We start from the raw sequence: 24,449 nt of genomic DNA, 5'->3' as shown, positions 1-24,449 counted from the left end.
AAGATTTCAACTTTCCTTGTTAAAGTAATGAAAATATAACTCTACAAAATATTTGCATAATATTTAATGATCTAGCTATAACTGCCATAATAACCTTTACTTTACCTAATTTAGCAGACCTCTCTCTCTGTGACCTTTGAGTCTTTGCACCAGCATAGTTTGTTTCATACATAATACAAATTAATGAGATTCCATTGGGGCTCAATATATACAGCAGGCAGATTAATTTACATGCAAAGTGGGTCACTTCAATGAAGGCTGGCAGAAAGCTTGATGCCTACGTGAAAGGAACACTAAGATGTGTCCTGGAAAAGTCTGGGAAGTATATTGATGTGAAGTAAGAGAAGCAAGGGAGACAAACCTACAATTTATTCAACCTTAATTAGGACCTGTTTATCACACCAGCTATATGAATCCAGCTCAGTGCATATAGGAGTGTGCAAAAAGAACCAAAGATGTACAGTAGTAATGAGAAATAGTGTTGCCATAAAAGTAGTAGTGTTGTATGCCATAAAACTTAGCGCTTGATTCTGATTGATCAGAATGTGTTGATTAACTTTCAAGAACAATTCTGCTCTGGCAGTACTTCCCACTGCAATGTTTACTGCATATTTGTACACTCTTTTAATATGGACTTGTATGGCAGATGCTCCACATACACATTACTTTAAATATAAAAGGAATATATCACTTTGTGGAGTGGAACTGTCAGTCTTGCACATAAACAGTTTAAGCGCCACAGAAAACATTACCACATATTTACCTTTGTTGTAGCCATGATAGAAATAAATCAAAAGTTGCACATAAGGTATTCAATGCAATCAACCCTGAGGCATTTCTGTCTAATTCAAAATACATAGCTAATGCACTAAATATTGGTTGGACATGAAAATATAAATATGGTAAAATTCCCCACTTTAGTAAGGCCTATTTGATTATTATCGCTGCAGACAAAAAGGTTTGTATAAAAGCACATTAGTGTTCTGACAAGGGTGTGGGATTTTAATGGACTGTGTAGCTTGGCTCAGAGAACCACTGGCAACTCAATTTTGCTGATTACAGAAAATAAAGTCTGTAAGAACTTGCATATACACTCCAAATCTGATAGCTGAAAGCATTTCTGTGACATTCTCTTGTGTGTCTATATGCCAAACATTTTTCATATTCTAGTTATTACTTATTAGTTTCTTGTTTCTACTGTACATAATAATATTTGCATACTAGAAAGGAAGTAGGCACAATGAGCTCATACACAGGGAAAATGTAGCTGCTGATTATTACCCCCAATTTCCTTTGAGGTGAAAAAATGGCTTTTGTGGGTTTCTTTAGGTGGTCTAGAAAAGCTAGATCTATGTTTGGATAAATCCATGTGTAGAGAAAGCGTGCCAGAGTGGAACACTGTTTGCTGGTGATTAAGAGCAATGTGCTGGGAATTACACCAAGATGTGTCACTGTCCAAAAAGACCAAATACCAGATTGAATTTAAAGCCACAGGTTTATTTTCATTAGTTCTCCAGAAATAACAATAAGGGATCAAGCTATGATTCTAAAAATGGCACATATGTAGACTTTCCCCATTCACTTACAGTCCTATTCCAGCATTTTTTACCTCTAAAGCTGTTACCCTGGGGACCGGTTACCATGGTCACCTGATTTCCAAGCCCAGTTGTTATCAGGTTGGGGGATGGCAGACATACTAACCCAGACAATACAAGCTCCAGTGCGCAGACACTCTGCAAATGCACAAAATTGTCATCTCAAATCTAGTTATAATGAGACAAAGAGAGAATAGAAGAGAAGAAAGGAAAAGAAAGGGGTGTGTTAGAAATTGTAATAAAATTTTAAAAAGTGTTTAAAAAAGTATTAACCAAAAAAAAAACATTAACAATTTACAGTCTGTATGTTTTCAATAAAAATGAAGACTTTGAAGTCAGTCCTGTTATTTCATCTTAATCTTTTTTTTTAATAGATTATTACACCCCATTGGACTACGCTTTAAAAATGATTTTCTGAGTAGCAGTAATAAAAGTGCTCCATTAGCTAGTTCCATTAGTACCAACGTAGTCCATCATTTAAAACTCAAAAAGGAAACAGACTGTTTCCCTACTTCCCTAAGCTGGTGAACACAAACCTTCCCAATACCTTTTCTTTTGACCTTGAAAAGAACAGAATATATTAATATCTTGAATGGGTGTATTGTGTGTGTGTGTGTGTGTGTGTGTGTGTGTGTGTGTGTGTGTGTGTGTGTTCATAGGTGTGTGCAGGTGTGTGGGCTTGGTTGGCTGGGTTGATGATGAATGGTCTGAGAAAACCTCAAGGAAATCTACTGTAAGCCAAAGCCACTGTTTACAAGGAATAACATAATTTATATATATATATATATATATATATATATATATATATATATATATATATATATATATATATATATATATTTTTTTTTTTTTTTTTTTTTTACCAATTTCCTTCACATATCTTTATATGACAATAGACACAATAGCCCATTCACTACTATGACCATTATTTTGTACTCAAAACCAAAAGGTCCTACCCTAAACAAGAGCAATATTCATGTTTTGTTTTCATGGGGTACATTATATGATCTATTGTGTGGACATCCCCCTCTGAAATCAATACTGTGTGAAAAAAAAGCACTGGCTGTTGCCATCAATTACATTGAAACTTGTGTGGGTCTTTAGTTCTAACCTTTTTTCTTGCCTGATTCCATTCCAACCTAACCTGAATGCAACAGTCCAAATGGGAGACGCCAAAGACATTTTAGTGTGTGCTCATAGTGTTTCAACACACAAACTTTTAATGTCACTGTGCTCAAGTCTCAAATGAAAATATAAATGAGCTACTTTTGGTTTAGAAAACATGTATTAGGCTTTCAGAGACTAAACTAATATTAGTATCTGGATATATTAAATACTGACTTCTTTTCTTGATGACTGGCAACATAATCACTGATGCGATTGATTTACTGAAAATGTACAATAAAAGGTACAATGTCATGTTGGCAGGTGTTCTAATATTCAAGTTTAAGTCTTATTTTTCAGAGAGAGAGAGAGAGAGAGAGAGAGAGAGAGAGAGAGAGAGAGAGAGAGGAGATCCTCCAGACAGGCAATCAGACAAACTGCTCTCTCCTAAATAAGACCTTAAATAAGACACAACACACTGTCAGTACATGCCAACAAGGACACACACCATCCCTTACAGCCCCTTTCACCCTTTTCTCCCTATCATTTCCACAGTAACCATGGTAACAAGTACCATTCATTGCACATGCCCCACACCACACGCAGATGTTCCTCTCTTGCTGTGAAACTCTCTACACATCTTACTCCATCCCTGTCTATACCACACTCATTGCTGTCACTCATCTTACTATAACACTTATACATGTGTATATGTATACATTTATATATATTACATATAAAGGTATAAACATGTTCAGAAAAAAACAGCATCACACACCATAAACAGCAAATTTACAGTAGTATGGTTCACGTGGTTCTAAGACTCAAATAATTTTATTTGGTATTTAAAACAGTTATCACCCCACAGAATATAAAATCTGAATTTGCTGCACACCTAGTGTGAATGGATTTTTTGTGAATTACTCAGCAGGCCTGGTAGACCTTTATGCGAGCATTTCAACTATCATCTACCACTTAGCATCAGCCAAAAGGCAAGACATCTAATCAGATGCACGCTTTCTTTGATCAGCATGAGCACATCTGTACAGTGCTTGAAGATAAGGTGTAGTGGTGTGGAGAGAAATCTTTTTTTTTCCAGGTTTGTAAAGGTTCCATCCAATAGCAGCATAGTTTGCTCCTGGGTGGCTTGGAGTACCTACACATCTGCTTTATTCAAATGCATACAACCAGCCAAGATTGACCATAACTAATCCAGAAGAAAACTATTGGATAGTTACCTTTGAATAAGTGCATTAATCCATGATATGAATAATTACTGTGAAGGTAAAGTGCTTAACTGAAGCTTTATAGTATAGTATAGCTGTATAGTATACTGTATATAAGTATAGCTTTTTAACAAAGAAAAAATCTAAAATGTTTATGCAAAATTGTACTTTCTGAAATTATACATATTTTCCTCCTGAATCTGTTAAGGGAACAACTGTACATAGATACACTGTAAATGTAAAAATGCAATTATTGGCAAAAATGAAAATGTAAATGTCACCAAGCACCAGGACATAACAATAAAGCAGAGGTTGTATCTTGTGAAGAATGTTTCATAATTTCCTTTGTACATAATGATTCTAATCCTTCAATGTTTAAGGGCCAAATGATTCTTAAATTATTACTCCTTACTAAGCCAGATAGCTGTATGAGAGGAACAGCTGAGCTAAACAGAACAATATTAAAACAGTGAACTATTGAGTATGCTTATAGGAGGTAGGCTACATCTTAAACACCAAGTTTTGGAACTGCCAGGTATGTTGGGCCATCTAAAGAGCTGCCGCTGAAATCAGAGCAAACATTTTCACCTTAAATAAAATAATGAGCATGTATTAAACTTCCCTTTCTTTCCAAGCTGGCACTAAGTGGTGCCAGACATTGAGCCAAATACATGCAGTCCAAGTCCACCTACTGGAAGCTTTTCTTCTTCGGTTACTAACGCTTTTCAGCATCATTCACTCATTTGATCAGCCTGAGGAGACATGAGGTCAACAAGTCCCTTTTCCAGGTTCTGGAAATATATGAGGAAAAAGAAAAGACCAAGCCAATACAAGGATATAAAGCCTGCTGTGTTGTAGTCCTCAGTAAAAGAAACTGTATTTGTGAAAAGGCAATGCCAAAAAGCTTGTAAAGACTCTGGTGCAAGGGAAATACTTTGAAACATTTAACAGTATTTAGCAACATTTAATTTTCCCAGTTAGGTTTTCCTTTTTTTATTGAAAAGGCTCCTCAAGGGTTCTGTAAATAATTAAAGCTTACACTGTATAATTTTTAGACAAAGACGCAATGTTACTCACATTGTGAATAAATCACGTGATTCCAAAGGTAAATCGTAAGTAAATTCATGATGGAGTAGATGATGCCTAATAAACAAATGCATTTAATTTGATTAGGCACTGCATAGTGTAAGCGGATTTACAATCTGATCACACAATAACTTAGATATCTAACAGCAAACAACACTAATTCTTATTTTTTTCAATAATACATTATTGGCTAGAGAAGCACAAACACATCCCAGGAAAGCAGCACTAGCTGAAAAGTGTCTACGCATGTGTATATTTTTTGGCTTATCTATTCATTTTAGGAAAGTAAATATGCACACTGAGCACTGCTGGCTTGACAACATTTTCAGACAAGTAAGCACCTGTGAGATGAGGTATTGTACAATGTGAGCACATCTCCAAAACATCACATCTAGAAACTAATTTGTGTACTGTGAGCAATATTTGTCCAAGTGCAAGTCTTCAAAATTTTACTCTGACTAATTTCTAAACAGATAACACTGTTTGCAGCCAAGTTCTACATAGAAGCTTTAAGTGTTTTCACAGAAAGATCACAGAGATCAGAAGATCACATCAGTACTTGCATGGTGTTATCAGTCACCAAAGCGGTTTCATCTTTCATCTGTTTGCTCTGTTATTGTGCATGGATTGATAGACCAAAATGACCAGATTTAATAAGAGGAAGTCAGAGTACTCTGTACTCAGTCACTCTCAGTCAAGAGCCATTCAGAGATGCCAACTCAAACAAGGTAACCTCAACCAGGTCACGAAACTATGAATCAACTTGGCATATGGTTTGAAAAAAGGTAGCAAGCTTGTCTTCTCGTTACAAAAAAAAAAAACCTTGTAGGCCCCCTTGAACTATAAATCAAACCCCTCAGATCAAAATTGCGAATTTGGTGGCAAGATTGGGGAATATGTGGGGTTTTTCATGGGGGCCAGTATTATGGTGATGAGAACAAGACGTCAATGAGGTTGGCTAGGAGTGGGCAGAATGTGTGTGTTGGAAGAATGAAAGTCAGAGAACAGACCACCAGAGAGATGTTAGAATTACTGTCTGTGCTGGACAGGGCATGATAGGAATACTCTGGGTGCCAGACTGTCTACAGAAGGCGGATTGGTTAGGCCAACCACAGTTTATGGAAAATAGTGTGTGTCAGAAGATAAAGAAAATGCAGAGACATGGGTAACTCAATTGAAATGAGTATAGGAAATGTGCATGCATATTTGATTTCTCAATGTGATTTAAATTGAAATCTATGACTATAGGTTAGGAAAAAAGCATCTGAAATTAGCAGGACCACATAGAGACTTCAAGCATAATCCAATCCAAGCTGAGGCTTAAGGACTCCTTATTAAAGCATATGTCTCAGCCTGTTCATTAAATCAATGCTTATTATTGCTGGCTGCATCTGCAGTGAGTACTGGCCTTGTAATTAAATTTCACTTAACTAAGCTTTTTGAAGGGAAAAAGCTTACTGCGTGTAAAAGTAAACATTATGTGTACAACTGACAGATTGATTAAAGAAGGGTTTGCATTTTTACATTTTTAAATATTTTAACTATACTTGTACACAACTGTACACCTGCACAATTAGCACAATTATCCAATTAATATTAGAGCAACTTCATTTAATGTTAGTTCATCAAACATCACAATGGAGAAAAAATGTGATAGCAGTTCAGTAATAGCATGATTGTTGATGCCAGGAACACTGGTTTGATTAGTTCCTGCAACATAATCTTCAGACTTTACACAGTATGAAATAAAAAGCAGAAATGTCTAGTTGATGGGTCCAGGAAGGACTGGCCAGACTGGCAGCTACAGTATGGTAACTCTAATAAGAACTCTTTGAAATTATGCAGTTAAAGCATCTCAACACACCAAACCTTGAGGTGGATAAGCTGCAACAGCATCAGTTTCCACTCTTGTCAGCCAAGAACAGGAATCTGAGGTTGCAGTGGGCAAATGGTCACCCAAACTTGACAGCTGAAGACCAAAAAATGTTTTTCCAGTGTTCACCTGCCTAGTTTTGATGAATGGCCTATGATAGAGCTCACTATTATTCTGTTTGAGAGAAATAAAGACTGGGAAAACATGAGACACATGGAAAAATGATACACATTGGGTGGAAGGAAAAAGATGGACAGCCAGAAAGGGTCTTGATTAAGAGGGTGTGTTGAGAAAGAGAATGAAAGAAATGTTTAATAGAAAGGGTAAGTACTGAGGCAGATCAAAACACTTTCCAGTCATTTTTCCTGATTTCCTCTTAAGTGTAACTCTACATGATTTTTATTTCATACTCTTTTGGATTATTTTCAGATGTTGATCTGGTTTTTTGGGTTCATCCCAACATTCTGCTCATTCTTCATTTCTCTCAGCAGGGGATTTAGATTATCAAGGTTGGCAACCCTGGAGGAAGGGCAAACGTTAAAAGCAAACTTTAACAGCCCTAAAAAATGTCAGCTGTATGGTGGTACAGTTTAACATTGGCTACATTTAATTCCAACCAACTGCCATTTAAGGATTTACTAACAAGAGCAAAGGCAATATTATTGTGGCAAATGAAAAGATAGGAATAGTAAAAAGCAGGTCTAATCCGTGTTTATATAATGTCAAATGAACTTACTTGATTAGAATGTATGGTTGTATGGGTATGAATATGCAATACAGTTTGTGAAAATGGTGATTTAGAAGATGGTCTGATGAGAGAAAAGCAGCTGAAATAACAAGCAAGTTTATGAACAGTATGTATCCAATTGGTATCAATCACCTCAAGAGTCAACTGACTTTTTTATTTGTTTGCACATCCTCTTTCATCGAGGGAACTGTGAAAATTTATCCGGAAGAAGAAAAAAAACTATATATCATAGTGTCATTGAGTCTCTCAGAAGCAAAATACAAGAACAAACGGCATACTGAGAACTTCTGCTGACCTTCTGGAAAATAAATAACTTGGAAGAAGCATTTAGGCTGAGACACAACAATGGAAAATAGAGCTAATACAGATTATATGTTGCATAAAGTAGGACTTTCATGATGTTGGATCCTGTTATACAAAAAAATGAGGTGCTCAGGATATACAATATTGTGACAATGAGTATTAGAAAAGTGTTTTTATTTTGTTAGGATTTTAACAATTCGATTGATCTGCAAATGTCTAGACATCAGTGAACAGCAGAGTTTTCTTAACTGTACTCCTTTTTGTCCTTCAGGTCACAGCTAGCACTAGAACATGATGTCAGAATTAGCCACCTGCTGTCAGGACAGAGTGTCATGCTACTCATGTTGTTTTCTGTGTTTACTTATGAACATACTGACTAAATCAGACACTGTGGGAAACGTACAGGTTCATAAACCTGTCACCCTCAAAGACACACCTACACCAAGGCCACCTACTGGCCCATATTACCATGCTTTAACAGTCTTTCTCCGAGCCCAAAGCGATTCTTAACAATCCACCACAACACGTGATGATATATGATTACAATGACCATTACGATCACCATGGCCTAGTAGACATTATCATCCTTGGTCAGAAAAAAATACTTTACCAGATGTTCTAGCATGAGCCTGAGAAAGATTGGATGGTTGAAGATAAGGCAGGAATAAGATTTTAATGAAAGACACAGGGGTAAACAAAAAAAGTGTATTTTTACTGAACCATACATATGTTTTTTCATTTAAAAAAGACATTTTGAGTCGGTGCCACTATTTGGTTGCCTGAATGCATATTATTATGAGAAGCGAACAGATCGCATATTTTAGAAATATTCTATACCATCCAGCAGACAACCTATGAAATTGTACATACTGCTCATTTATAAACATATGCTGAACACTTTACTAGACTTATATATAAAGAGCTTTTGTTGCCTCCAGTCCTGTATGTTATAGTCCATGAGAACAGGTAGCCACAGTCTGGCTCATATTTTCAGTGGGGCACGTTTGAACATGACCCCACCATGGGCCAAGTTTTATGTTACAGGAAGCTGTCCCTAGGTAGTTTCCTCAACTAGCAACAGCCCAGATGTGTCCATACATTTGGATTTATTAAATTTGATTAGTTTTTCCAAGTGGATTCAGCAAAATAATATTACTTAACACCAAAGCATGCATATTGCTGAGACAGGTGGAAAAATTTACTGCGCTTTAATGCACCTACTGTTACCCCACCTGCACTTGCATGCAGACGCATACAGCACATGCAAAATGAACATCCAGCATCAGGCAGGCTGTGACGACATACTGCAAATAAAATGGCCCCAAAGCGCTCTTGAACATCTCCGTGTCTAATGTATAACATAAGTAAAGATTCCACAATGTGATATTGATATTGCATGCTTTCAAGCACAGCTGGGTAGATCATAGTTTAGGGAAAGGAAAAAAAAACACCAATATATGACTCATACAGGAAACAGGCCAGAAGAAAAACATTACAAACGCAAAAGCTCTGTAATAAAATTTTATAGTAATCAAAGTATGCTTTGAACATTTAACCAAGACATAATATGTACATTTAAATCTATCTATCTATCTATCTATCTATCTATCTATCTATCTATCTATCTATCTATCTATCTGTCTGTCTGTCTGTCTGTCTGTCTGTCTGCCCGCCCGCCCGTCCGTCCGTCTGTCTGCCTGCCTGCCTGTCTATCTGTCTACCCACAACAGAAAATGGATTATGTGAATGGATGGAAGAGTTACCACTCTTGATCAAACAGCATCTAGGGTAAAAATATTCTCTCTATTCATTGTTCTATACAGTAATTCCCAGAATTTTTCTAAAGTAAGAATGAAGTTTTTCAAGAATGTTCCAGATTATACATTTCCAGAAAAAAATGGATATAAAACTAGTTGCCTGGTTGAGTAAAAAGAAACCCATTTCACATTTCTGGATCAGGCTTGCTCAGAGAGGTACCTACCACGAAGACCAATTTCTGTCTATGTGGATCAGAAGCAGGAGCCACAGCCGGTTTGGCACAATGCATGCCCATGTGTGCGGTATGGTGAAGCTGGAACTGTGTGGGGATTACAGTGGTGCTACAGCTAAAACAATCTCATCCTGCGGATTGTCCAAGTATTCTGTTTGGTTCTTTGGGGTTTTGAGGAATGCAGTGGAATAAATAAAAGGACATTTTAAAACAGTGAAAAACCAACACTAGTTCTGTGTGGCATGTAATGAGATCTAAAAGATGGTGTGTGCTAATAATAACTGCCAAGAGGTTTTTCCACAACACACAGGAAAATAAAAAAACGATATTTTGTCTAAACCATTTATCATTGGTAACTAACAACCAATGGTTTTGCTATAAAAAAAGCAGTATAGTTTCTTTTGCAAAAAATCTGTAGATCTGTCATATCTCTCTAGTTTTTAAAAACTCATACAGTTTACCACTCAAAGCAGTTTTACTAATGATTTTCTCCTTTTCCTTTTCTCTCCCCTCTACTTTCCTTCATGCCCCCTTCAACAGAGTGCTGAAATATTCTTCTGGTGCTGCACTTCCTCACTTACTACTCTTCCTTTTACACGGAACCCACATTCCAATTCTGTGATCACAGACAACTGAAGTCTTCAAATATTAAGGTTAAATGAAGCGAGAACCATGTGGAATTCTAGTATTTATCTTAACTGTTTTTTCTGGAAACAGTTTTTTAGCATAAATGCTTCTTTGACAGCATACAATCTTGTGGGCCTTTGAAGTCCAATAAGTTCATGTACCCGGAGAAGAAAGACAAACAGAAAACAATTTCCTTTCAGTTGCACAGAGGCAAAACTAGCTTTAGATGATGAATGGCCCAAATGATGCATGGCTGCTACACTAATCACACTGGCCTTAAGTCAGACCAAAACATAATCAGCATGATCCATATTCTCTTTTTAAATGCAGAAAAGATTGTAAAATTGCAGTTATATCACTGTCTGTCTAACATTTCTCACAACAGTCTCACATTTTTTCCAACTAAGTAGGCAAAGACGAGGTAGATCTGACTACTTCAAGGTTTACTCTGTATAATTTTCAGCCTGAGTTTCCCGAAATGTTCCTGAAACTATTGCTGTGATGCACAAGTAAGATGGCACTGGATGAAGAAAAACTTAAAGGTTAGTTGCAAACATGGTAGTAGCATTGCCGAAACATAAATGAAACAAGTAAATGAAACATGTACAGTAACATAGACCCAACCCTGATTTTAAGTGTTGATGCAGCAGAACAGTCTTTCCCTTGAAAAGCAGTCCCCAACATGACCGGATTATTGTCAGACAATATTTTCACGGACCGGCCTTCAAGGTGTGGCAGATAAATACAACAAAATAAAATGCATAAAAACTTGTATTTTATAAAATTATAATAAACGTGAATCCACTGTGTTGTATTTTGTTTATTTTGCTAGCTTGGGGGATTCAATTTAGCGGTAATGTATTATGTCTTACTGGCCGGAGCAGCCCCTTTAAGAAGGTAGCAGATGTAGGTAAGACATGTGACCGAGGCATCATGACAAGCATCAAGAGTGAGTCATAGGCAGATGTGGAGGGGAGAATCCGGTAATTTTTTTCAAAATAAAACAATGTTCAGAATCAGATAATAAATAGACCGGAAATAATGTAAGTTATGTATTCTTTTTGTGCGGCCCGGTACCAATTGACCCACGGACTGGTGCCGGTCCGCGGCCCGGAGGTTGGGAACCACTGCCCTAGAGGATCTTTACAATTTCAGACAGGGAGCAAATGTTATTGTTGGCCAGTTCTGCAGCATTGCATGAGAAGGACTGTTGCTGTAATAAATATTGGTATGGCTGTAATTAGGCCTTCGGCCAAAGATGCTTACTGTTATATAATACTTTTCTAATACCTTTCCTAAATTTTTAAAAAGTAAAACAGGTTCCTTGTGACCATGTACTGTGCATGCAAAACACTAGATGCTACAAATTTTGCTAATGATTTGCTGTAACAGATATCATAGCACAATTACCTTAAGAACATTTAACAGTAAGTACTTTCAGTATTAGTAACAAAGATAATTTCCCACCTCAAGGAAACAGGTCCCTGTGGCTGTGTTCTCCTTGATGGATGCATTATAGAAGCTGCTGCCAAAGACTGGCTTGTTGTCATTAATATCCTGTAGACTGATTTCCACAATGGCAGTAGAGGATAAAGGGGGCTTTCCACTATCTGTAGCCACTACCTTGACATTTGCTTTTGGATCTGTCTCATAATCCAGTTGAGTAGCTGTAGTGATGATGCCTGTCACAGCGTCAATGGTAAACCAATTAGTAAGTGTCCCCTTATTGGGCAGGATGCTGTAGCGAATGTCACCATTTGGGCCTTGGTCCTTGTCTCGTGCTGTTACTTGCAAAACAAAGCTTCCTGGGTAAACTACCTCTGGGATAGTCTGTTTGTATGCTTGCTGATCAAACAGAGGAGGGTTATCATTGATATCAGTGACTTGGATTGTAAAAGAGGATTCAGCTCGGAGTGGTGGGGTGCCAGAATCTGTAGCCATGACCCGGAGCTCATATGAGTCTCTCTCTTCGCGATCCAGAACCTGGTCCACACAGATAAGGTAGATGATGCTGTCCTTAGTAGTGAGAGCAAACTTGCCATCCCCACCTTCCAAAGAAACATTAACATTTGAATATTCACCATAATCTGGGTCTGAGACAGAAATACGTGCAACATATTGCCCAGGTTGAGCGCCTTCAGATATTCGAGGTGACCCGTCCTCACTGAGGAAGATGATAGTCATTGTGGGCTGATTATCATTGTAGTCACGAACATGGATAGTGACAAATGCATTAGTGATCTCTGGGTGGCTGGCATTATCTTTGGCTTGTACAACAAGCTCATGGACCTTTCTGACTTCATAATCCAAAGGCTTGTTAAGTGTGATGATTCCAGAACGTGAGTCAATAACAAAGTACCGATCAGGGTCACTTTGTCTGCGGTTAATTTCATAAAGAACAAAGCCATTGTCACCTTCATCTGCATCAGAAGCAAAGACTTGTAGGATGTTGCTACCCTGGGGGAGACTTTCAGAGATGATGGCATGGTATCTGCTCTGATTAAAAACAGGAGCATGGTCATTAATATCTTGAACTGCCACATCTAGAGTCATTTGACCTGTTTTTTTAGGAGATCCCCCATCAAAGGCCTCCAAAACTAAAGAGTAAGAAGACCTCTTTTCTCGGTCAAGAACACCATTGACCACCAGGTCCAAGTAAAGAACCTTATTTGCTGCCCTCTTAGTTTCCAGTCTGAACACTTGCCCAACATTTCCATCTTTGATGAGATATCCTTGAGTGGAAAGCTGATCTTTGTCAGCATCAGTGGCTGGCTCAAGGGAAAACCTTGTCCCCACTGCAGTCTGCTCAGGAATCTTCAAATAGACCTTATTCTTGGGGAACACTGGAGCATGGTCATTAATGTCATTTACTGTAATGGATACCTTCACTGTGAGGCCAGTCATGGTAACTGCTATAAAGCTATAATGGTCTCTCTCCTCCCGATCCAAACGCCGAGCAGTCTTGATAATGCCAGTGGTCTCATCAATGTGGAGGTCAGTTCCCACACTAGTGCCCTCATGATCAGATATAAAGTAGAGGGAGGCTGTTTCTCCAGGAGGTAGCCCAGCACTGATGTCACCAACTATTGTCCCTGCAGGCTGCTCTTCATCCAGCTGTAACTCCAGAATGCTTGCTGTTGCATCGGCATTCACTTTTACTGTTAACAATTCCACAGTCAAAAAAACAAGTAAAAACATTTTTAATCTCCAGGTATTGTCTCCACAGCTTCTCAATAACTTCATCACAGCACGATTCTCTTACACCTGCAAGAGAAGAGAAAGAAAACAGATCACAACCTGGAATCACACCAATAAAACACATTCACACACCAGACGCATGTCAAATTCCACCACTGTTGTCTTTAAGGCACTGGAATGCATGTGAGATCTGGTGTGGATCAGTTTTGCAGATTATGTTTGTGTTACACAGCAGCTTTCTTGTCAGTGTTCTACACAGTGATCTTCTAAAGCTGTAATATTAAAAAAAAGTTCAATATCTTTAAGTACTTTCAGTACATTTTTACATTTATGTACATAAATAAAAGTGTGTGCTTTGCATACCCAGACATTTTACACTAGGGTGGTCAAATTAATTTGCTGGGGTGGCAGTCTAAACTTGGGCAAAATACTGGAATATAATCCAAAGAAAGAATTTAATCTGCATCTCTTTAATAGTAACCTACTGGTATGTAATGTCAGTTTTATATATTCACAGAGTCTCAAGCGTGGCATTGGGCGTACCTCTTAGCTGCACAAATTGCTCAATACACACAGACTATATAGAATCATAAGAATAAATAGAATTATAAATAGATTTTCAATAGCTTAAATGTAATGCCACTTTAGTAGGGTTTATATCCAGAATGCTTAAAAGGATTTTAACATAGACTTTCAGGAATAGTTTACAGACTGGTAGAAATAAGAGGTAGATAAGAGAGAGAGAAAAAGAGAGAGCGAGAGACAGAGAGAGAGAGAGAGAGAGAGAGAGAGAGAGAGAGAGAGAGAGAGAGAGAGAGAGCAGAAATCAGATTAGAGCCAAAATTGTGTGCTGGAGCTGATGGCTCCACTCCTGTCATATATAGGAATGCAGACCACTAAGAGCCACAGGTGGCCAGACTTACGTATGCTATTTCATCTATCACTATAGAAACATTGCAGAGATTAAACCGATGTACAGTTTTGAATGGAACAGTGGCCAAACTCCGGAGTTCAGCCTGCATTATGCTGGGGAAGCATGCAGCTTGTCAGTGGAAGTGAGGTTCCCCAAACCATACTGGCAAAATACTTGGACTATTATTGTAGACTGAATTTGTGCCAAGATTATGACTGTAATTTGTCCTTGTTAGTACCCCTTTAGAATGTGCATCTACACAAACTGAACGAAATAAGGGAAATAAGTAAACATGAATATGCACTTAAATATATTTGTTATTTGCTTAGTTTTGTTTTATGACTCTAGATCACAAACGTTCAGCTTTGAATATTTTTTACACTCCCTCTAGTGGTAAACAAATGGTGTAAGCAAAAATACTCACAGGGGTATGTGTATATTCTCCAGGTCTAAAATAGGTAATTTGGCCAAGCAAGAGGATGCACAAGCTCGAGCAATATAAAATGACTTTTCTGTAGGCCCACATCAATAGGAAAATCTCCCCACCGTAAGAGTCCATTACAGATACAGTACATACACTTAGTTACTTTTATGAGGGTTTGTGATGAACATTGCAATATTGAGGGTTAAGTTGGAGTTGAGGAAATGACACCCCCTGCAGGCTTTGGTTAGAACTGCAGTAGTCTAATGCATGTAACAGACACAGTGGAAACACGGAGACCAATAGAAGCCAAGTTAAATAGGCTCTAGAGTCACGCATTACCACACTGCCTCAACATTCTTTCATATATATTCTTGTATTTAACAGCTTATTAAAATATGCCATGGTCCCAACTACCCCTCAATCACATAGAATAAACAGGCCGGACTGAATGATTGACAGGGGCGTCTGAGGAAAACTAGCAGTGAGGGCTTTTTCTTTTCACGGCATAACTACATGGCAGCACTTCAGCACTTCAATTGCCATCTCAGAACAGCTGGAGATCAGGATTTGTGTTGTATGTAGTATTTTTTTTAGAGACGTATAGACTATTTTGTGATACATGATATTTCCTTTAGCATTGTATTTTATTCCGTTGTTGCATTTTTGTTGTACATTGTACCAATTATGTGCTGTATTATAAGAAGGCATTAGTGAGAATCCGGATCAAGTTGATGAAGTAGTGAGGAATGAAGAATACTGATTTGCTTACATTCGTCTACAAACATCCTTACTCCCTCAAATGTGTTGCTTTTAATACTTTGTAATATTTTTTATTTCCCTGACCACCAACCTGATATATGTTATCAAGTACCTAAACAGTACCTATTTAATCATCAGCCTTCATAGACTGCCCACCAATATTCATTAAAAGATCTCTTTGTGCTTATCCCATTATAAATCGAATATATTTGAACAATAAACAAACAAAGCTTTCACTCTTGAAATTCTGTCTTCCAGGAGGTCGCATTTCATAAGGCTGACATAGTGCAACTTTTACATCCCAAAGCTGACGGGGTAAGGAATGCACCCCAATTCTCTGTCTAAGACTTGGACAAGCACAAAGCCTAAGCCCTCTGCATATAGCCTTCCAGCTGTCATCAGAGAATTAGTATTGGGGCAAAGGTGGCAGACGGGTTCCAGTCAGCAACAACTTATAAGGATGGAGACTGATCCTTTAACATCCAACTCGGTGCGCTGAGCAGAGACAGCAGCTGCAGCACTCCAACTGAGCTGAAGAACAGAAAAATGTAGCATGCCCTAATGTTTTTTTTTGTCTATAGTGTGGAGATTGTCGGAAATGTGTGTAATGGGATGAAACTCTTCACGTAGTTCAATTTTGACATTTCCTGCTATATATAGTTCTGAAGGCATGTTTTCCTGAACTGAAATACGGTTTACTTTTGCACATACTGTATTTTAATCACAAGTAAAGTTATACTTTTTAGAAATCTGCTCTCTCCCCAAAATTGAAACATGGAAAATTTGATTCCAGTTTCACTTAAAAATCCCACCAACATCTGTGTCTGTGTAAATGCAACAGCTATTTCATTCAATTTCAATAACAGTTAAACACTGAGCATGAGGGATACACTGCTCCACCTCAATGACAATGCTCCATTGCAGAGCACCATGCAAACAAACATGGCATGTGTGTGGAATGTGTGAGGAAATGTAGATCGTTTGTAGGTTTTATTTGCATTTAATTTCACTTATGATAACATACAACTATCTTTAGGATCCACTCTCTACATACCCACAATTATTTATAGCCTAAAATCATTTTTGTTGCATTGGCTTAAATATCTTCTTCCTTACCTGTATTTGTGTGTGTGTGTGTGTGTGTGTGTGTGTGTGTGTGTGTGTGTGTGTGTGTGTGTGTGTGTGTGTATGTATACACAAAATGTATACATTGTTTTGTCTTTAGGTAGATGTGTTGATGAATAAGATGAAATAAATACTATATTTAATGCATGTTATGAGAATCTGGTATGGTATTCTATATATGTGACCTGTTTTTGACCTTTTAATACAAGTATACCAAGTACTAAACCATGTAAATCTCCACAGAGTAGTTAAATATCAGATATAACGCAGTATCTTATCTATTAGAATGTTTCAACTTAGACCCGTTTACAAATGTCAAGAACTAAATGCTTCACTTACAATTTCTTTATTGCAATAAAGCATTGCTGGGGAGATTATGCTCCTGGGCACCATTACATGCTGAGATTTTCAGTGTATAAATATCCTCTGTGCATTTCAGCAAACACTTCCTAACAGTAAATCATCAATATGGGCCTAAAACGCTACTGCAAGCCAGTGGAGTCCTATAAGTGCCAGAACATCAGGCTAGCTTTACTTACAGAAGGTGCACATACAGGCTGTGGAAAACACTACCTACTGATATGTACACAAAACTGCAAAGTCTGTAGAGGTTAAGTGAACAAATTATGTCATGTTTTGATTTACAGACATACCAATGATGCAAAGCAGCATCGACAGTGCTGTGTAACACTTTTATGGACAGTTCGCTACACATTACACACACACATCGTCCACTTGTTTGCTTTTATTTTACAGCCTCTTGGTAAAGCAAGTTTAATGGGATATGAAATTTCCTGAAAAAGCGTTGTAACCGCAGAAATGCAGAGTTGTAAACGCCAGGGCTTCCAACATTTCCCCTTCAAAATAGAAGCAAGGCCAGAGGAAACAAAGCAAGGGTTTCAGGCAGTGACCCAGCTAAGACCAGGTGATACATATTTTATGCCAGACCGCATGCTCCTGTGGGCCACTTGCTTTCACTGTAAACCTGAACTGTCTATGTTATCAATGGGTTGGATGCTATGCGCTCCCTTTTCGTTTCATTTCTTTTTAATTCACCTACTTCAAGAACTATATTTCATCAGTGCTTAGCATCTCTCTCAGTCTCTGCTGCAATGCTAAAATCATTCTTTCATCCAACCGATCTGTGAAGCATCAACCGTGGGTGATACACAATGTTTGTTTAAGTCCTGAGTAGGCTCCAAAAAGGCTCCACAGTAAATCAAACATTTTCTAACTTTTATTGTCGCATTCTGTTCTATTCAAACTTTGCTAAAAATTCACTTATTTAGTAGAGTGAAAGAATGAATGATTGCATAGCTATTGTTTAACTCATATATTTTCCATTATGAAATTTTGTAGATTCAATAGCTTTCAATTTTTTTTTTTGAATAGCCTGTGTGCGTGTGTGTGTCAGAAAGAGAGAGAGAGAGAGAGAGAGAGAGAGAGAGAGAGAGAGAGAGAGAGAGAGAGAAAGAGAGAAACTAAGAAACCAGGTACTGAGGCAAATCTAAAACAACCTGCGGTTTCAATGTTGTGATCAGGGCTCAATTCATTCCTGCACGACTGTGGTGAGATGCATGCTCTCCTGAGAAATAAAACTTGAAAGGAATAAGGAGAAAGACTAAGTCACTGAATTATTAACAAGCAAGGACCGACTGGTTATTGGAGATGTCAAGATGTTAAACACTGGAACTGTGGTATATCAGGTTCGTGTGTCCCCTGTTCACATTCCAGCCATGAAATAATGCAGAAATGCCTGAATTTGACCCAAATTCCCTGAGCTATTAAACAGCACACAATCAGATTGCATTTTGGATTACAGAAAGAAAATGACCGGCTTTATATTATAGTGTTCTTATGTGATCTTACAGCTCTGATGAATTAGACTTGTTAATGTTCAGTAGGTCGCTTTTACTCTAAATGCAGTATACTTTAGTAGCTTCATCATACACTTTTATTTTCTGCCTGATATGTTGAAATTGGCCTAGAGTTTCGGGTGCTCAGCAATACTCTTAATGATGTGGCACACAAAAGTGAACACATTTTGCTTCAGAGGTACCTTGGTAGTCTTTCAAAAAACATCTACCACTATATGTCTGCATCTATAATGGGAAAACCATACAAGCTTTGCCTGGTTCAACTTGTTCCTAATATTTTATCTAAGCAAATATATTGAATTGCCTACTTAGTTTAAATAGAGAGATTAAGCGAGTGGACTTCTTTCACACGATTGCAAAATAAATTCTGACTGTTCCACCATATATGTGAGTAATAGCAGGATATTAAAATGGAACATGTGAATAATATGGTGGTGAGTCTCATTAATCTCAGTCTTAACCTGACTGTAGAGCTAAGAGGTTGCATTATTATGAGTTTATTTATTTATTTTTATGAAAGCTGAAAAAGTCCATAGACCCTGCAAAACTAAACTTTACAACTTATGGTGGATAAAGTGTTTGTACCGATTTAAGGGATTTAAGTTTTGGCATAGTAAAGGCTTTTATTGGACTGAACACTTAAATAGTTAGTGTATTATAGTTAAGCAACTCCCGTTTTTAAACATTAAATACCCATTCTGGCCTCTAGAGCAAATCTTTTTCTGTAGCTTTTTTAGAGAAGTGTTGTGCATTTCTGAAAAGTTACTTGTTGTATGGTTATGCATTAAAATTTAACTATATTAGCTATTCAGTCATTTTGTTGTTTATCAACACAAGTAAAAAATATATATGTATGTTGCTAAAATATTACAAACTGTAGAACTGTTTGCAGACTCTTCCGACTGTATTCACTTTTAAGTAACAAGATCATCTTTCACACAGGGCAGTCTACATTCATTACTCTATAGGAAATTAGTAGGAACTATGCATCAGCAGAGTTTTACAGGATTTGAGCAAACTCAGGCCTTATCTCCAAGCATTTTATTTCCAGACCATTTGCCTGAAGTTGGGCTTAAGCTCAATGCCCATTATCGGAGCAAAACACTACCAGAGACAGTCACTCAAATTTTAGTCTTGAGGTCAGTCACTGAGCTCAAAACTATTTAACTAAACTGAAGCTTGCTCCATTACCTAATGGAGCAGCTGATTCGATGAAACACTGGCTCTTTTTTAAAGAGTTGCTTTTTTACTGCTTTTTTTTTACTAGTTTTTGCCTATACCTATATATATAGGGGTTATATTAGGAGTATAACTTTACACAAAATACATGGTTCAGTACGTACCTCGGTTCAATTTCGGTACAGTTAGGGGGGAGAAACTTAAAACATAAAATTGCTTGCCGTTTTTTATCAACACAGTTTATTATTATTAACATTTGTGATCATCAGCATTTAAACAGTTTACATTTTTAAAAAAATTAAATAAAATGTCTGCTTGGTTAAATAATATATAAAATAATATATTTTTTTTAATTTTACAAAAAGTAAAAATAGAATAAATTGATTTGTATGTAAGTGTGTGTGTGTGTGTGTGTGTGTGTGTGTGTGTGTGTGTGTGTGTTTAACTTTCGAAGGATATGATCTGCTTAACACTTCTGCTTATCTCAGCATATTTTAACAAACGTCTTCATTCCTTTTATCCTTCATTAATTACTCCCTTCATAAGTGGAATTGTCAGAATTTTCCCCTTTTAAGAAAAATTCTTGAAGCTGTGCTGTACACCAAAAGCTAAAATAATGTGTGTAGCCACAGTTACACTGCGCTAACTCTAGTTTCTTTTTTATACCCCTGACATTGTTGTGCATATTTTGAAATTTAATAATAATAGAAAATGCGCTCAAAGTTCGAGACTAAAACAAACTTGCGGATCGCCACTTAATACGGTACTGAGGGAACTTAGATTTTAACTACTTTCCGCATGTAAAAAAGATTGTATTCGGAATGCGTTTGGCATTTGTACCGACCCGAGAGCCCTGTACTGAAAGGTTATATATATATATATATATATATATATATATATATATATATATATATATATATATATATATATATATATATATAAATTACTGACTACTATATACAGTATTATAGCAGAAGACAAAACAAGAACATTATTTAATTAACACTGAAATGTTTAATATTAACAATGTTTTGTAGGCAGAATGAAGAAATTAGAGGAGAACAACACAATCCTGAAGACCTAATAGCTTTTGTTTTTTAGCAAGTGTGTGTCAGCAAGCTGGCAGCGTATAGGGAGAAACAGATTAAAATGAAATGATTTGCAGACATAAAGGCTTTTAGTGTTAGGCTGCAGAATTGTTTTGGTTAATGTGGCAAGACTCAGATGATCAAGAAAAGAAGAAACAGAACATCTCACAGATGCCATAAGCAAATGGGGAGGGGTTGGAGTTTCCTGTGTAATTCTTGTATAAATGTTTCCCCCCAGCTACTTAAGGCAGAAGATCAGATGGAGATCTCACTCCTGTCATCTGTTACTCATTCTGATTCATGCTTGCGTGTGTGTGTGCGTGCGTGTGACTGTGTGTGTGTGTGTGTGTGTGTGTGTGTGTTTGTGTGGAGCTGCATTTTTTTAATTAGTATTTAGTATTTAACACTGAGTCTTTCTGACATTCATTTAAATTAATGGTGAATGAGGAAGCAGTTTGTGCCACAAAGGATAAAAAGTGAGTGATGGTCAGTATTATGGGACTTTATGGTAATAAACTCATGCATCTCCTTTATAGCCCATTACCCACTGAAAAAGAAAACTTTTTTCTCTTTTTTCCATGTTGTTTTTTTCCCTGTTTATATGAACTGGCATGCGAATCAGTGCAAAAGGTTAAATAAAAGCAGAGAAGACCATTTTTACTTCACTTTTAATTCCATTCTTCATCAGAATCAGATTACTCGTGGAAACAGATGAATGCAAGTTAGTAATTTAAAGGGGGGGACAAAATCAAAACTCCCAATACAATAATAAACAAGATGCAAAGTGTATGTCAGGATAATGTTCTGACATCCTAATACACCCTGTCCTGGGGTTCAGGCTAGCATGTGTGTCCCAGTTACACTGAAAGTCCTCAATAAGAGCAGCTCTGTGATCGGCATCCAAGTGATGACGGGTAGCAATACTAACAGACTGCCCCTTACTGGGCACTTTTATATTTTATAACTGTGTGATCTGCGACCCATGCTGGGAATGCACATGTGCTCCGTACTTCCTGACCTCACATGTGCTATATTACAATGTCTACCGGACCAGTCTTGAGACCTCCAGGAAATAGTTTTTTGTTTAGACTCAGATAGTCTTTATTTTTGTTCTCTTCTCAAAACATTTGATATCAGTATTTATATTAGTGTGATAGACTGACTTCTCTTCTAGAGTTCATTTCCAAACTAAGTTTTTACTTGCATAGGATCAGATCTATCCATATACCTGACTAGTTTTCTACCAGTTAGTGTAACTCCAGGCTCCCCGATATGATTCTAACCATTGGGCTACTGCTACAGTATGTGAAGATTCTTTGTATGTTCTTCCAATGTCGAACTGGGTTTCCTCTGTGTTCTTTGGTTTCCTCTGACCTCCTTAAAACAGGTGGACTGACAGTTTTCATTCCCCAAGGTGTAAAAAGTGTGTATGAATAGTGTCCTTAAATTGAATGGCTTTCCACCCAGTAAATGTATCCACAGTATACACAGCCTGCTCATTTTAAACAGCTTTTAACTTTTGACTAAATTGTTACAAGTTGCTTTACTACACAAGTTCTATGGCACAGTATTGTGGGTGATTTAACAGTTTAATAAGGAACTTAAATGTTAGCTGTCATCAGTAATCTGGTGAGGTGTCCATGCAACCCAAAAGATTACCACGGCCCTTCAGGGGGTATCACAGCATAGCCGAGCAGTAGCTACGACCAAATGGTAATGCGGTCGAAAAATGACCATATGTTTCTCGTTACGATGAGATTCGGTTTTCCAGGCAAGGGGATCTCTACTTGAGCCCTTAGACTGAGGACGGCCAAGTTTACCTGGGGACAGATATTGCGATTGACTCCCTCGCTCCATGAGATATGGTAAAATAATATAACCGGAAAATTGCCAATAAATTCGTTAAAAATAATATGAAATGCTACATTTTCTTACTGGTATCGTTTAAAATCTTTGCAAGCAAACTAATCAAGAGATCATTAATTCACCATAAGGGATAAATACAAACATATCAATGGATCAGTAATTCCCCATAAGGGAAAAATATTCATATGTTTAGCAATTTGCATAATTTATCCTTCATCAGCGTCACTTTGCATAATGTATTCGCATATAAACCGGAGTCAGAGCAACTTTATTGATCTGTTACACCAGCAAGTGAAAGAAAGGTGTTAAAAATTCCAAGTGTAAAGAAAGAGATAGCGTTAAACTGATTTATCCTTAAAGATCACTGCTGCTTTCTTGATCATCCCCCAATGCTGCACCCCAAATCCTACAGCTAATCCAAGTATGCAATGCCTGATGCTGAATGACAATTTCCACTGCTCATTAACGCCAATCTGCCGATTTGCTTGAAGGCTTGCAGTACAGTATGTGTTAAATGCTTTCAGCTATTGCACTAAAAAGAGCACGTCTCAGAGATGGTGGGATGAATGAAGTCGCCTCCTACCAGTCTGTTCACGCTTTAGACTGCATGGAGATAAATATGCATGAATGGGAAAGACACTCCACCAAAAGCTTACGGTCTGATGACTATAAAACACATAAAGCCAACTCTGGTGCATTGCAAAAAGCAAATCATTACATATTTCTGTGCATCTCAGCTTGTAGTCAGACACTGAATGCTTACATGCATGAGGTCGAAGCTTCTGATGATGGTCCCGTTGTTCCTCTAAGAACCCGGCTCGGATGCTGATGTGTCCCAAACAAGAAAAAAATACCTTTTATAGATCCGGGCTAAAATCCATTTCCACTGCAAATATGAATTCTGTATCTTATTTTTCCATATATATATTAAAAAAACGCGCTTGCGTTTCAGTCGCAAATACTATTAGATGTCCACTCCAGTGTGCCGCCCGTCAGGTGCGCGTAAATGCCGTGCAGGCTGCTCAGACCCGAGTCTTTTCAGCCTGTTTAAAATGAGGCCACTGGGTCCTACGACCCGTCCTGTTTCTCCCGTATTAAAGAGCGCGTTTAACAAGGCGCCTCCGTATAACGGTCCAGCACGAGAGTCCGATCCGGCGGAGCGCAAGCGCGCAGAGGGAAATCGGACACGGCGACGAGTCCCCGCCCCCCTCTGATTAGAGCCGCTAATGTATTAGACACGTGGGGGAGTCACACAAAAGAGGGGGAGAGCGGAGAGAAAGAAAAGGGCTGCTATAGATGAAAAAAAAGGATGAAGGCTGTTCTGCTTAAGCTTTGGTGCCACCATGCTCTGCCGTGAAGAAATGATTTTGCAAGACAAAGAGCATGGAGAGAAAGCTTTAAACTAGGTGTGCTTGTGAATTCATTGGTCTTCTAGTACCACTACTAGTACCAGTCATACTACAACTAC

At 37.7% G+C, this 24,449-nt stretch overlaps 1 protein-coding gene across 1 annotated transcript in view; it reads right to left on the bottom strand.

Annotated features, from left to right (window-relative positions):
* dchs1b (dachsous cadherin-related 1b) overlaps positions 1-23,989 on the bottom strand; it is an 82,246-nt gene extending 58,257 nt beyond the window's left edge. The window contains exons 1-2 of the mRNA XM_046861281.1: positions 23,745-23,989; positions 12,020-13,816 (exon numbers count right to left, since the gene is read on the bottom strand). Coding sequence (XP_046717237.1) covers positions 12,020-13,795 — 1,776 coding nt within the window. The 5' untranslated portion in view covers positions 13,796-13,816; positions 23,745-23,989. The remainder of the gene's footprint in view (positions 1-12,019; positions 13,817-23,744) is intronic.
* Between the last annotated feature and the right edge of the window lie 460 nt (positions 23,990-24,449).

Source organism: Silurus meridionalis, chromosome 11 (genome assembly GCF_014805685.1).
Source record: "Silurus meridionalis isolate SWU-2019-XX chromosome 11, ASM1480568v1, whole genome shotgun sequence".
Classification (NCBI taxonomy): Eukaryota; Metazoa; Chordata; class Actinopteri; order Siluriformes; family Siluridae; genus Silurus; species Silurus meridionalis.
The sequence above is the reverse complement of the archived record's forward strand: the minus strand, read 5'-3'. Positions and strand labels throughout refer to the sequence as shown.